Consider the following 16338-nt stretch of genomic DNA (forward strand, 5'->3'; position numbering starts at 1 on the left):
AGATTTTTATATAAACACGTACTTGTAAAAAATTTTTGCAAATTATAATAACGAATATGTATATTCATGACTTAAAATGTTCAATTTCGTACTGAATTTACCATTCATGTGCAAAAATATACTAATGGACTAAGTCATAACTTATTCAAACATAAATTAATATGAACAGTTATATTTTACAATATAGTGTCATGGTACTTACACCAAAAACGAACAATTTATGACCCGAATATAATTTAACAATAATGACTTATGTTTTATAACACGGGTCGTAGCATAAAACAACGAATAAAATATCATTTTGCAATAATCATTCAAGTCTCATAGTGGGTAACTATGTCATTTTTTGCGTTTTGCAAGAATGAGTCAAGTGTAAAAAAATCGTTGAGTCAACCCTCATAACACATTATTGTAATTTAAATATGTCTTCTGCCAATTACTATAATAAGTTAAGGTTCTTGACACATTAATGCAAAACAGGCAACACACGATATAGGATTTGTGTTAACCTATTTTTTTACTTTTGGGATAGTAAAAATTTTCAAAATGAAAAGGTCATTTTTGCAAATAGAAGTTTAAAAATCCAGCTATAACATGGCATTAAAATCTCATTTTTTTAGTTTTTGTGGGTTGACACATTATTGCTTATCACCATCCAATGTTGATCAGTATAAGGAGAATAGCCTACAGTTTAATTTTTTGCTTTTGTTACAGGCCCCACTCTGTATAGATAAATAAGTATTTCATGTCATATTTCAGTAGGTTCAGATTTGGGTTATATCTAGTCAATATATTGATTTAAACTAACACGATCTTCACTCATATTATTAAATTAAAACGGGACTTAATCGCGTAAAACTTACGTTTTATATTTAACCCGACGTTTCGGACATGACATTACGTCCGTGGTCACGGGTAGACTCTCTACTCTAGTCTACCCGTGACCACGGAGTAATGTCATGTCCGAAACGTCGGGTTAAATATAAAACGTAAGTTTTACGCGATTAAGTCCCGTTTTAATTTAATAATATATCTAGTCAAGTTAGTAATGGCCCATTTGATACCATCTACACAGTTATTGACACCTGACTACAAGTAGTTTTGTTATTGAGATAAATTTTTGATTTGCCAAGTAACTAGACTACATTTACCGTCCTTTCTGATCGCCACTGGGAGCTTTATGTAACAAAAAGTAATTAATACATTTCAACATTGTGTACGGTTTCAGTTGTAAGTCTTGTATAACCCCTTAAAAAGTAGCCACGCCCAAGTTTTAAATGCCGGCCGGCCGGGTAGTTAAATTTTACCCGTTAACTTTAAATTAGTTCTCAACTTCTCATCACATTAAGTCTTATCAGGGTGATTATAAATACTGCACTCATTGTAGATTTTGGTCATTTGATAAGACGCTGTCGAGAGGACAGCGTTTACAATTAACAGTATTAATAGTTTGATAATTATTTTATTAGTGTTAGTTATTAATAAAAATGTGTGTAAATTTAAGTGCTGTACTGTTAAAGACAGTGTTATTTTTAATTATAAATTTAAGCAGCATTTCTGCAGCTCAACGTAAGTCGAAAGTGTATTAACCTACTTAAATGTAGCACGCTTGATATGTTTCTCTTTAAAGGTTTACGTAGGCACCTGTAAGTAATGTGCCACTATTAATATTACCTACTTGCGAGAATTAAATTCATATTTACCGACGCTCATTTAGGTTAGAAATTAGCATATGCGAGTAAATGATGGAATATGTATACTAAAGTACCTACGTAATTAATTTACTATTATTATTAGATTAGTATAGATCAGTTCAATTAAATTGAGAATAACAGAAAATTAAGTAATGGAATAACTTCCAATTAAATCCATCTGATTTTCATTGCTATAGGCAGCGAGAAAAATGTATTTATTAATAATGTATACTTACACAGAACTATATTTAGATAGAATAAATCAATTAATTTATTTGTATAGGGAACGAGTGTGTCAAATTTTGTACTGACATTGCTAATGCCTGTGATAGAAAATATCTCTCTGGGAACATACTCAATATGTGTTAATAATTTTTGTATTATTGCAATGGAATATCACGTAAAAGGCATTTTTTTAAGTTTTCGCTGACTTCCAGCAACAAAAATGTACACGCTAAAGCTATGAATAGGGACTGACTAGGTACATAGAGTCGTTTTGACTGAGATTGGGCACCTTTAGTAGATGCGTTTGCTTGATCTGTGGTATATATGAAATCTATGGTATACAAACATGAATTAATAATTTTTCCGTTACGTTTCAGATCATCGGTATCCCAGATATTTTGCACAAAGGAACCACCGTGCTCTACAGGTACGAATTTAATATTTCTATGTAACTTTACAAGTTAGTCCTTGGTAAGTACAGTTAGATACATAAGCATATCATTACTCTCTTTCCTTATCATGATAGGATAGGTTACTGATAATATTAATAAGTTAATATTGTACTTGAAGGTTTATATGTATCTAGATCGTGTGTATATGTTTGTTATCATTATCAATCACGGAGGGGGCTAAGGGCTTAAAGGATTTGCATAATCTTTAGCGTATACTATATACCTATAGAATATATATATACATAAATTTAATTTACAGGATAGTCCAAGAACACGTTGTTTGAAGTATTAATTAATACCTACTTTAAATATTACATTTGAAAAAGCTTAAGAGTACTTGCGAAGATCTAATGAGGCCGCTCAATTCTCTTCACTTAACCACGCATAATCAAAATAACACCGTGATTTTTATCACGATAGCGTTCGCAATCAAAACTTTCATTAGGTACACGACACCAATTCATTAGGTATTTGATTTTTTTATTTCAGATTCCGTCCCATTTTAAGGACACAGTGTCCTTAAAGGTGTATTACGAGAGCCAATGTCCCGGCAGCGTGAAATTCTTTAAGGAGCAACTGGCTCCATCACTAGAGCGGTTGGGAAGACATCTGAACGTCCACATGATACCGTATGGACATGCGAGGGTATGTGACTAGTATATTTATTCCAGTATTTATCCCACTTTAGGGAAACAGTGTCCCGGGACATGAAAATGTTCTGGAAGCATGAAATTCTTTAAGAAGAAACTAGATCCATCACTGGAGCGATTAGGACGACACCTAGACGGACGAATTCATAATTCGTATAAATGTGGCGAAATTAAGTGAGTGGTGGTGTTCAAGGTTTCGTCTCACAATTTGAGCAAAACATGGTTAAGAATCAGAAAATTTGTTTGATTTGATTATTCAAATGATGGACTACAAAAATTACTCAAATGTGGAGGGCGATAGGATAAGAATTATCCCATGAAAGTTTACAGAAAAAGAAAATTGTAAATCTTTAACGTCAAATATTTTATTTGCAACAAACTTGTTACACAATCGTTACTTTTTTTTAAACTAGAAGAATTGATATAGCGTTTAAGTTCCTTTCAGTATTTTACCTATCTCCACTCTTAACAAGCCAAATGCTCTTTCAAAAATGTAATGGATTAGTACATTAAGCTCCAAGGAGCGACCGGCCGAATCTAGCACGGGTCAGAATCATCCAGACGTTTATATGATACCGCACGGACACGCGATGGTAATTATTCAACCAGTAATGGACTCCGGCAGGACTAACTAACCTGGTTAAATTAGCTTATGCGCTTACGTGGATACTTACATTACTTACGGTAATTACTGAGTACGGCTTGATGTGTTCATCGCTAATAATTATTAAAGGGCTTAGAGTACGTTCTTATCCTATTATATTAAACCTATCTTTTTAAATACAAAAGCTTGCGGAAGACACTTAAAACATGTACAGAAGGGAGAACTATCCAATATTTTATTGAAGTAAAATTTCTAATGCGACTTTCAACTGACAGCGTTCAACGTTTAACAATTAGTGTTGCCAACTCGAATTTTAAAAACCGGCCAAGAGCGTGTCGGGCCACGCTCAGTGTAGGGTTCCGTAGTTTTCCGTATTTTTCTCAAAAACTACTGAACCTATCAAGTTCAAAACAATTTTCCTAGAAAGTCTTTATAAAGTTCTACTTTTGTGATTTTTTTCATATTTTTTAAACATGTGGTTCAAAAGTTAGAGGGGGGGGACGCACTTTTTTTTTCTTTAAGAGCGATTATTTCCGAATATATGAATATTATGAAAAAACGATCTTAGTAAACCCTTATTCATTTTTAAATACCTATCCAACAATATATCACACGTTGGGGTTCGAATAAAAAAAAATATCAGCCCCCACTTTACATGTATGGGGGGTTCCCTAATAAAACATTTTTTTCCATTTTTTATTATTGCACTTTGTCAGCGTAATTGATATACATATTGGTACCAAATTTCAGCTTTCTAGTGCTAACGGTTGCTGAGATTATCCGCGGACGGACGGACGGACGGACGGACGGACGGACGGACGGACGGACGGACGGACGGACAGACAGACATGGCGAAACTATAAGGGTTCCTAGTTGACTACGGAACCCTAAAAACAACACATTACGAAGTTTCAATTCAATTCTTTCGCGCCGAGACGCGTGGAGTCCCGTGCTATTTTTTATTAAATTTTCATATTTTTTTAATATGAACAAACTTTTAACTGAATTATCTTATCAACCTTTAGCAAAAACCAGTGCGTTTTTGACAAATGACTTGCGTAAAAACACCTCAAAGCGCTTTTTGTCTAGATACGAGCAAGGCAGCTAAAAAGTGGTCGCGGTCAAAGCAAAGTTACCATCCATATTTCTAAAGCAAAAAAAAAACAAATTATCCGTATAAGTCTTTTGGTGCATCCAGCTTCTGTGGTTGTGCCGCTAGTGCACCATTTGCAAAATAATGGCTTACTCGCGTTCGCGGAACTACCTAGTTCCATGTGCAACGCGCAGTACTCAAGAGGACGATTTAAACGGACCTTTGAACACAGGCACAAGTGTTAACAAGCATTTTTTTTTTCCAGACTGATTACGAAAACGGTCGCTACACGTTCGAATGCCAGCACGGCGATATAGAGTGCTACGGGAACATGCTGCACGCCTCCGCAATAGACGTGGCTAGGAACAACACGAGAGCCGCGCTGTTTAACGCCTGCATCATGGAGCGGACCAACGACTATAACACGCTCAACTATCTCGTCAATTGGGTAATTGCTGTTCTAGGTATCCTATAAAATGGGTGGTACGCGTTTGAATGCCAACATGCCGATATGATATGCTGCAAACCTGTGCCATAGACAATAAATTATTAGACGTAGCGCAGAACAACAACAAAACCGCAGTGTTCAGCGCCACCGTCATAAAAACTAACTTTTGTCAGTTTTGTCATGCTCCTGCATGTCAACAATACATGTCATCTCCACAAATGACAAATGACTATTTTGTCTGAAGTATTTACAATACATATTTCGATAGATTTTAATAATAGCACGATTATTGCAAAAGTAAAAGATTGCATGCTCTGGGATACTGATGAGAACTTGGACGTCTTTACTACGTAGGTTAACATTCATTTGACGTGATTAAAATGGCTGACCAAAACAAATGTTTTATTTCCAGTGTGGCTACCAATACAACATTTCCGCAAACGCAATATGGGAGACTATGAACACAGGCAGAGCCTCATTTCTCCTAAAGGGCTACGGCGACGAGACGCATGCGTTACGACCTCGCTACGTTCCCTATGTGGTGCTCGATGGCGCCGTTGCGGATGCCGTCACGACAAACCATCTTGGCTACTTCGCTTGCTCGCTGCTCAACCCAAGACTGAGCGTTTGTGATGCTGCGATATAGCGTGATTCAAGACTACGACATCGCTACGTTTCCGACATTGCGCTAGGACAACGCTACGTGCATGACAGGGCCGTCGCAGACGCAGTCACGAATAATCATCTCGGCTACTTCGCTTGCACCTTGCTCAACCCAAGACTAGCGTTTAAGATGTAGTAGTGCTATACTATACAAGACTACGGGGACGAAACGCCTGCGCTACGACCTCGATACATACATTCCCTATGTGGTGCTGATGCTCGACGGGACCACTACGGATTACGTCACGATACACCATCTCGGCTACGGCTTGCACACTGCTGAATCCAAGACTGAGCGCGTGCGCGCGCGCACCTATGCTCGCTACATGCTGGATCGAGCCGTTTCGGTCTCCGTCACGACCATCACGTCGCTACGTAATGCCATGAAGGAATCTGTCACTCAACCTAAAAACGCATATACTACTTTTATACTGTGATACAAGTTTGGATATAAATTGTGTTCGAGAAAGCATTCGCGAACTCTGTGTTTTGGCCAAATGTAAATAATATATAACTATTAAATTACTGTTTCGTTTATTTTAAGTATAACCTACCCCCAGCATTGATCTCAAAAATGACAAACCTTATAAAGGACAAGGTGCAGTACTAGTTTAGTATTTAATACTTACTCTTTTTCTGAACATTTATTGCAAACCTTCTTTACAATTTCAATGAAATAGAGGGCAGAGACTAAACTTTCATTGTTAATGTTATATATTACATCTTAAATGTTGAATGAACCAGTCATCTAGTTAATAAGGTACATTAAGTAACACCTAAATGACCTAATTCCTAGTTTAAATTATACATATATAGGGTGCATTGGTATAATTAAAAATCACTGAAATGCTCGGGTAATTTCGGAAGGAGAATCTTGTTATGATGGAAATATAGTGATTGTTATGTGATTTTCCTATTCCTTTCTAAGTGGAAGATGCGTGAGAAATGTCTCATTTTCAGACAGACATTTCTTGTATTTGTTTAAACTTGCAAAGAATTTTTTTCAGCCTATTGCGTAATTAAAATACTTGGCCCTGTAGCCAATTGGTATTTCAGCGAAGCGAAATCGGCGCAGAAATGTAGTCTGGCTCTGTCCAATACGCAAGAGCGATAGAGATAGATAGCTACGTAAGAGATATTCTCGTGTGCGTTTCGTGAGTGTTTGTGCATTCGGCTACGCACACAGTGCATACACTTATACAAAGTAACTTGCGTCAACGTTAATAACGCAATTTTCATTTTAAAATATTTCTAATTCTACTCATACTTACACGTGTATTTTCCACGTGTGGTCTTTTCTTTTGTCATTTCGTTAATATACCTATACTTAATTTTTCATGTTAATTTAATTCATGTATCTTATTCCGCAGTATCGTACACAATCCACAAAAATACCAAAAGAAAATATTAGTGTTATTTTATGCATACGAAAATATATAAAAATGTAATAACCTGTAAATAATAATTAATGAAAAGGTGGGTAAAAAGTAACAAATATCGTAGTTAGTCATTAGACTCATTAGTCACAATGTAGGTACGCAAATATCAGTAACGCGTTGAGTTATCTAGTACTTAAAACCAAATACACCTATATATATGTAAGTGCTAATTTAAATTAATTATCATTCGGCAGACTCAGCAGTCACACTGTCTTGATTGACATTCATTATGAATTTTAAGTGTTTATTTATTTTATTTTCTATTAGTTTAACGTGCAGCTCCGGTAAGTACTTCAATATATACATATATCCTTGGGCCTTAGGAGGTTATCCTGTCTTCAGCTACACATTAGGTGCTTAAATCTTTGACTATGACATTGCGCTTCAGCTGCTTGCCTTGATTGGCCCTTTTCCAACTTAATTCTCGGTGCCAAAACAGAAAGCTAAAAGAACTTTACTTTTTACTTATATAGATAGATAGATAGAATACTCTTTATTGGCACACCTCCGCAAAAGATACAGTGGAGACAAAACAAATGATTATAAATAGAAGCAAGCAACAGGCGATCATAGCGGTCTTATTACTTGTTTCTAAGTACATAAGTACAATGTTATAATTATGTATCTCTGTTTTTATAAATAATACTTAAATATTGAGCCTAAAATTTTCCTTTAGGTGTGGATTTGTCAAAAGTTCTTGAATGGTACAAACCCCGCAACTATGAAGTAAGTCAATTATGTTATTTCTGTAATATAGTCGATATTATTTCTTGTCAGTCTAATGATACTGAACTCCATTTTCTATATCCGCATCCAAACCTGTCAAATGACCGCGATGTACCTAATATAATTAAGTAGATAGGCTATAGTATACAGGCCTAGGCTTATGAGATCCGGAATAAGTTGTTCTCACATATATCCTTACAAATAAATGTTAGTTAGTTAATTGATAACATTTAATATTAATATTACAATAAAATATACATTTCAATAAAGAGTTAAAAGGTTCCGTGGTAGGAAAGATATTCATACAAATAATACAATAGGTACTCAGGCTTGTAAAGTCTTACAACAACCAGAATATATCTTAACCAGTTTTTATTAATCCATATTCCACAATTTCAGATTGCCAATAAAGGAGACAAGGTTGATCTCAGAATATACTACGAGGCTATGTGTCCATATTGCATAGACGAGTACACAGAAATTTTACCAGAGATAATAGATAAACTTGGAGCATACATAAATCTTAAAACATATCCTTATGGAAACTCTAACGTAAGTCACGCACTCAACTCACCTCCGTATTATGTCCACAATGATACATGACTCAACGATGGATCCTTATGACAATGCGTCTTTTTATTAACCCCTGACGCAAAAACGACGGGGTGTTATAAGTTTCACGTGTCTGTCTGTCTGTCCGTCTGTCTATCTGTCTGTCTGTCTGTCTGTCTGTCGGTCTATCTGTCTGTCTGTCTGTCTGTCTGTCTGTCTGTCTGTCTGTCTGTTTGTCTGTCTGTGTGTGTCTGTCTGTGGCATTGTAGCTCCCGAACGGATGAAACGATTTAGATTTAGTTTTTTTTGTCTGAAAGCTGAGTTAGTCGGGAGTATTCTTAGCCATGTTTAATGAAAATAGGTCTACTATGTCGCGATCGGGGGTTTTTTCAAAATTTTAATTTTTGAGTATAACTGTCTATATCAATATGTCAAAGGTTTAACCACTTCCAAACAAATACAAATAGATTATTATTCAGTAGAAAATGTTTAACAACGGCGTTCCAGGGTTAGTCTATCCCCATGATTCCTTATATTTTACAGAAGACAGAAAAAAATGGAAAGACCGTAATCGAATGCCAGCACGGCCCGAAAGAATGTTACGGTAACAAGTTGCACGCATGCGCCATCGACGTACTCAAGGATACTACTCAGTACGTAAAGTACATCGCTTGCATGATGTCTGGACAGGAGGACGGCAGTGGTGGCTCAAATGATAAAGGCGCTACTGAAGTAAGCGAAATTACTTCCTTAATTTATTTAAAACATCTGCGTAAAATGAGTGGCGTAGATTGTCGCATACTTATACAGATTACACGTAGGCTCGTGGATATGTCAAACATTAATGCTAGCGGTCGTTAGAACTAATTTGACTCCATAAGATTAAACATAGAATAACCTACAATGTGAGGGCAGCACTGTTTGTGCCCTCACTGTGAATAACAGTCTTCTCGTTGTAAACGATTGCTTATCTAATTCCAGTGCGGTAAACAAATGGGAATCGATGCAACCAAGATCATCGAATGTGCTAAAGGTGAAAAAGGCGAAAAACTGCTAGAACAATACGGGGAAGAAACCGATTATGAAGCCCCGGACAAGAGAGGCGTGCCATGGTCGCTAATAAACGGCAAATTTGTGAGTAGCGACCTGTGGTTCACCACTATCTGTGCCGCTTTGGCCCATCCTCCCCCAGAGTGTAAATAATTGTGTGGAAGAGATTGAATAAAGGATAATTAAATATGTCAATAATTGAATAATAAATAATTTACGGATGTATGTATTTATTTTATTAAAATCATATTTTTCAGTGCAGATGGTGTTTTTTTTACGCACTATTGCGAGAAGTGGTTCATTATATGTCAGGTCGAAACTTCGGAGGGCCATCTGTACTGAAAAACGTCGTACGATACACGTGCGAAAAGGAAATTCGAAACTCGTGTCGATTTAAAACACTCCCTTTGGTCGTGTTTAAATTTTTCGCCACTCTTTTACAACTTCCATTTTTTTACACTTGTATCGTAATGTACCTACTATTTCGAAATTCAAAAATATAGTATTTAATGAAAGTGTTTTACAGTGGTTTGTAATATTGTTTAAATATATTATAATATAAAAAATAAACAGTGTATTATTTAAACCTACATATATCTGTTAACAGTGCCGATGTATGTCAGAGGTACCATATGCAGTAGGTTACAATAATAAACACATTTAGTTGATTTAGTGCACCACAATGTAAGTTTTATGATGAACATCGAAGGTCCCCAAATTCGCGTTTACATATAAACTTTTTATTTCCTCCATGGATATGGACATTATTGAAAATATCATGATACCATTAGATGCAAATTGGCAATTGAAATATAAATATTATAAAAGCTAACATACCCTAAAGTGAACCTCACCAGCGATGACTCGACGATCTTGAAGACGATACTTAGGTACAGGAGCAAAAATGCTAAAATGGAAAGGCCCTCCTTTCGATTTGGGAATTTTAGTTAAATATACTAGTGTTAGTAACTAGAAATCGAAAAAAAATAGTCCATTAAGAACAACTCAGTCAAAAGATATTGCGAAAAAAATCTTTAAAATCGAGGTTCTGCTCTCGACTCTGTTTCCTCCTTCTAAACTTAATGAATCGGAACGAAATAGGCTAGTTTCCTACTAGTAAAATCAGCTACTTTTTAAGAACTGTCAAAACGATTTGCTATTATAGAATTACTATGAAATACTGAGGAGTGACGTCACGGTCAATTCATTTACTTTATATCTTTCTCTTTGACTTATTAAATAGAAATTATGTTTTCCCCTCACTAGCTCGGAAACACTTGTTTTGTCCTTTAATACCAGCGGGTAAAAACGCATTTTATCCACTAGTGGGTAAAGTAATTTGACCTTGAATAAAGTCAAATTAACTGTTTTAAAATTGATAAAAGTAGGTGAATCTAGTAATAAAGATGATTTACCACCTGTGGAACTACTGGAAACAGTGATAAACGCATTTTTTGCGTTGTAGTTTCCTCGCTATAGTGAGGGGAAAAGTTTTGTCTTACACTCGGGTGCAAATGTATTTTACTTCTCGTGTGTTAAAAAACTCGCAAGTTCAGGTTTCTATTCTCGAACCACTCGCTTCGCTCGTGGTTCAACTATAGAATCCTTTCACTTGCTCGTTTTCCAATTCCACACTCGGCGTTAAAATATAACTTTGCCCCCTTGTATAACAAATAACTATTAAACATAACTACTGTCCATATTTTTCTTCTAATTATGTGGCGCTTTATTTCGTGCACTGCATAAAATATTTTATTTTGAGTATAGCAAGCTAGAGCTAGCCTATTAGAGAATCTGAATAACAATGAAATAATATGTGTCGGACCGTTTAGTTTTTTTGGCTAATTGTTACCAATCTTTTTTTGCGCCATAATTAAAAAACCGGCCAAGTGCGAGTCGGACTCGCCCACCGAGGGTTCCGTACAAACTTTCTTTCAAACTACCTAGTAAAAATAATCTCATATTTTCATATAACTCTAATGACTTGACTAGAAGACAAAAGTATAGGCACTAATGAGTATTATAGTGTATAGCGCCATCTCCCGGTCAATTTGCTAACTAATTTGCGCGACCTGGTTTTTCAGGGATAATTCTTTATAATGTTAACCGATTTAAACAGTTTTTACTTTATTGGACAGAAGATGGCTTACGTAACATCTCGTATTAATTTGAAGTACGATATACATCCGTAAGGGTAGGTAAATTGAAAGTAAAAATCTGAAAAGTTTTTTGTGAATTAAAAAAAAAGTATTCAAAATACAAACACGATTATATTTTTCCTGTAATATATAGCATAAAACCAATGTTCACTAAAATTTTCATAATTTTTCGTTGGTAAACTTCGGAGATAAGGGGGGGGACGGTATTTTTTTTTACATTTTCCTTCAAAATTCTTTTTTTTTCCTCAACAAAAAAATTATAAAAAATAGCTTATTTACGTTCAATTTGAGCTCTTTCCAACGATACCCCACTTGACCTAGTAACTTGAAATTTACAGTTTGCCCCCCTTTCATTTTGGCCATTTTCTACAATTAAAATTAATATATTTAAAAAAATTATTCTTTCTATTTGTAGAGGTTTACAATGTTCACAAGTATTCCAAATTTCAAGTTGATAGCATTAGTAGTTCTCGAGATATTTAGGAATGTGACAGACGGACAGACAGACGGACAGAGTCGCACCATAAGGGTTCCTGTTTTACCTTTTTGGTACGGAACCCTAAAAATGCCGTTTTTGGAAATTTTGATCCATTCTAGCGTCTTTAAAAATAACACTATCAAAAAAATCAAAACGGTTGGACCGTTAAACCGGACAGATAAAAGTAATAATAATCTGTTTGAAAAACTCATTGCTCTATCTTCAAAAACCAGGGAGGAAATAGTCGAGAGCGTTTGTAGTTTGGAGAATTGACCCCTCCTGTATCGTCTTAACCTTTCGAATGCTACTGTAATATTTTCCCTACGTTCATAACATAAACATCGAGACAAAAACATAATACAAGAGTGTACGGCAATGTTTTAGCATAACAGAGGTTTAGACAACCGTAAATGTTTTGGACTCGAAGACTCTCACTCCGCAAAAAATAATACGGGAGATGTGATGTGCTCCTACTAGAAAAAATATCAAAATTTGTTTTTTTTTCTGCATCGTTTCTGCATGATAAAAAAAACCAGCCAAGTGCGAGTCGGACTCGCCCACCGAGGGTCCCGTACAAACTTTCTTTCAAACTACCTAGTTAAAATAATCTCATGTTTTCATATAACTCTAATGACTTGACTTGACTAGAAGACAAAAGTATAGGTACTAATGAGCATTATTGTGTATAGCGCCATCTCTCGGTGAATTCGCTAACTAATTTGCGCGACCTGTATACTATGTTAGTTTTTCAGGGATAATTCTTTATAATGTTAACCGATTTAAACAGTTTATACTTTATTGGAAAGAAGACGGTTTACGTAACATCTCGTATTAATTTGAAGTACGATATACATTCGCAAGGGTGGGTAAATTGAAAGTAAAAATATGAAAAGTTTTTTGTGAATTAAAAAAAAAGTTTCCAAGGTACAAACACGATTATATTTTTCTTGTAATATTTAGCATAAAAGCAATGTTTTCTAAAATTTTCATAATTTTTAGTTGGTAAACTTCGGAGATAAGGGGGGGGGAACGGTATTTTTTTTTACATTTTCCTTCAAAATTATTTTTTTTTCCACAAGAAAAAAATTATAAAAAATAGTTTATTTACGTTCAATTTGCGCTCTTTCTAACGATATCCCACTTGACCTAGTAACTTGAAATTTACAGTTTGCCCCCCATTCATTTTGGCCATTTTCTACAATTAAAATTAATAAATTAAAAAAAATTATACTTTCTATTTGTAGAGGTTTACAATGTTCATAACCATTCCAAATTTCAAGTTGATAGCATTAGTAGTTCTCGAGATATTTAGGAATGTGACAGACGGACAGACAGACGGACAGAGTCGCACCATAAGGGTTCCTGTTTGTACCTTTTTGGTACGGAACCCTAAAAAACACAAATTTAGTATGGGTCCTCCAGACTCTAGTGCCTGTTAAGATGCATTCTTACGGGTAGACGTCGCTGTAGCATGTGTAACGACCCGATGTCCTCGCCTCTTACAAATCTATGTATATAATTATTTGAATAATCTGACTTTGTTTCTTTTAGACAATTGTCTATGTTAATGTTGTGTTGTATGATTTCATAATAAGTAATATTCTAATCAAATAGTTACACTATTTGAATACAGTATTTGTAAAATTAAATATGCTTAGAAACAAAAATTCCAGGAAATTGAAAATAACAATTCTCGGAATTTGGGCACGCACATTTCGCACAACGATCACTGTTGCTACCCGCAGCACAAGGCCACGCTGGGGAGATCACACGATAGAAAAATAATAATTATTCCCGGAATTCAAACGTACATAATTTACAAAGATCAACATTTCTAAAACTGTTGCCAAAAGCGTTATTATCGAGGAAAGCAGTAAATCGGGATAAAAATATGAAAGTTAGCGTAATTTACAAAATCAAACATTCCTTACACTATTGCCGTAAGCGTTGTTATCGAGGAAAGCGGAACTTTGGACGAAAAACTTCAACCAATGAGACGCTAGAGAATCGCGTCCCGGGCGTTTGGGGAGCGTCACCAAGAACAGCGCATGCGTCATATTCGGGGGAATAAAACTCTGAGCGCAGCGTCAGATGGGGTCATTAGGTTCGGGAACGTTGAAGACATAACATTATAAGAATAGGTAATTTGTGACTACGGAGGAGGCTGGAGCTAAGGTTCGCATAGTTCAGAAAAAGGAGTTTTGGTGAGTAGGCCAATAATTATGAAGAATGGAGGAGCTTGGAGCTAGTCATCGAAGGCGACATAAAGAAGACCTTCCGACATTAAGAAAACAGGTACTAATTATTCTTTAATAATTTTAGTGCGCAAGTGAACTACATAATTAATTACGTGACGGTTTTTCATTGGCATTTTTATGTGTGTTATTTAAATAATACTATAGAGTTCGTGTGTCATAAACTTAAGGAACCCGCTTTAAGTATGTAATTGCAATAAAACTATTTCAGCTAGATAAATACCTTTGTACGTTTACATTCCGTCGGGACACTAGCTTGCTTTTATAGAGAAAATATTTCACTAAACAATTCACTAAGACACAATCACAGCTTATAAACAATACTTATAGCTTTCCATTATCTTTCACTTACACAAAAAGTTAATAAAGTGTTGATAATTTAAAGATTTAACTATACCTCCCGGCTCTGTGTTGTGCCTACAAAATAAACAAGTAAGTCCGTAAGATCAGATCTTCGCGAATACAATCTTAGTTCATTTATTACACTGATAGAATACAAATATACTTTCACCACGTAGTTCGCGTTCGCGTTGTATTTGCCTATCATTATGTATCAATTACAAACAATTTAGATTAATAAGACATCGCGTTAAACCGAGCGAAAAACGACATGCGATTTATTCCTGTGACGTAATAGAACTAAACCGCTCGTGCATTTGATACCAGCCAGCGCGGGTCTTGACCTTCGAATTTCAAAAATGGCGGATGATTTTGATCGCGTATCGCGAGAGGGCGCGAATTCTGTACTTTCGATATTCTATTTAACGTACTAATATATATTCTGTGATTTAATCCAATATCGTGTTTCAATGCGATCTAGTAGTTGTTTTAATATTTACTGTGTATATGAATAGTGATTTCTTAGTGTATTCCTAAAAGTTGAAAATAATTTGGATTGCACGTTCGACGCGACGCGAGGCGGACGGCCATTTTAAATTACACTGTGTCTATTGGTGGATAACTGAGCGCGTCGGGATCAACTTATACTGGGCGTGTTGTTACTATGTTTACTTGAATTATGTGTACATTAAGTAAGTGTCATTCAATTATACGTATTTTTTATACTACGTCGGTGGCAAACAAGCATACGGCTCGCCTGATGTAAAGCGGTTGTTAAAAGAGAACGCTTTAGCGTTGGTAATTAGGTAAATTATTTGATTTGATTTGATTTGATTTACAATTAAGCAGTTTTACTTTTGATTATGAATTATAAAGCAGCTGACATACAGACTATCTTTGTATTACAAAAGAGAGCCATTCGTTCTATTTACAACTTAGGAACACGTGAATCAGTAAGAGAACTCTTCAAAGAAATTAATATCTTAACTGTAGCTTCCCAATACATTTATGATAGTATAATTTATGTTGTTAAGAATTTAGACTGTTTCACTAAGAATTCTGATATCCATAATTATAACACTAGAAACAAAAATAAGCTTGCCATAAAGAAGTTTCGTGTCCGTAAAGTACAGAAGTCATTTGTTGGGCAATGCATTCATTTTTATAATAAGTTACCTGACACTGCTTTGAGATTACCCCTCCCAGCTCTTAAGAACTACTTAAAAAAATCATTGATGTTAAAGGCTTATTACAGAGTCGAGGACTATTTGACAGACAAACATGCATGGCCCGAACCAGAAACTACAAAAAACGAATAGCAATTAAAATAATTGTATTATGTATAGAGGACACAGTTCAGATAAGAAAGCACATCAAATATTTTATGTTGTGTAGGTAAATTACATATTTAATGATATTGAGATTCATATTATCTTTTTCTTCTATGACAATTTGATATGTTTTCTCTGAAGAAGAACGACGTATTATTAAGCAATAATATAATTTATTGA

General features: G+C 35.2%; 1 protein-coding gene across 1 annotated transcript; it reads left to right on the forward strand.

Moving 5' to 3' along the window:
• The first annotated feature begins 1420 nt into the window (after positions 1–1420).
• On the forward strand, positions 1421–9821 carry LOC125225227. Its single transcript, XM_048128836.1, has 10 exons — positions 1421–1569; positions 2297–2346; positions 2861–3016; positions 4984–5166; positions 5579–5811; positions 5966–6204; positions 7945–7994; positions 8394–8546; positions 9090–9278; positions 9528–9821. Exons 1-10 carry the CDS (start codon positions 1488–1490, stop codon positions 9747–9749), a joined length of 1557 nt encoding a protein of 518 aa, XP_047984793.1. The 5' UTR covers positions 1421–1487; the 3' UTR covers positions 9750–9821.
• Positions 9822–16338: the final 6517 nt, after the last annotated feature.

Source organism: Leguminivora glycinivorella, chromosome 4 (assembly GCF_023078275.1).
Source record: "Leguminivora glycinivorella isolate SPB_JAAS2020 chromosome 4, LegGlyc_1.1, whole genome shotgun sequence".
NCBI classification, from domain to species: Eukaryota; Metazoa; Arthropoda; class Insecta; order Lepidoptera; family Tortricidae; genus Leguminivora; species Leguminivora glycinivorella.

Excerpts from the sequence above, each read along its gene's own strand:
- LOC125225227 (XM_048128836.1), top strand. The coding sequence starts at position 1,488 with ATGTGTGTAAATTTAAGTGCTGTACTGTTAAAGACAGTGTTATTTTTA. Across the intron at positions 3,017-4,983 it reads TACCGTATGGACATGCGAGG|ACTGATTACGAAAACGGTCG; the intron begins GTATGTGACTAG and ends TTTTTTTTCCAG. Across the intron at positions 7,995-8,393 it reads ACAAACCCCGCAACTATGAA|ATTGCCAATAAAGGAGACAA; the intron begins GTAAGTCAATTA and ends CCACAATTTCAG.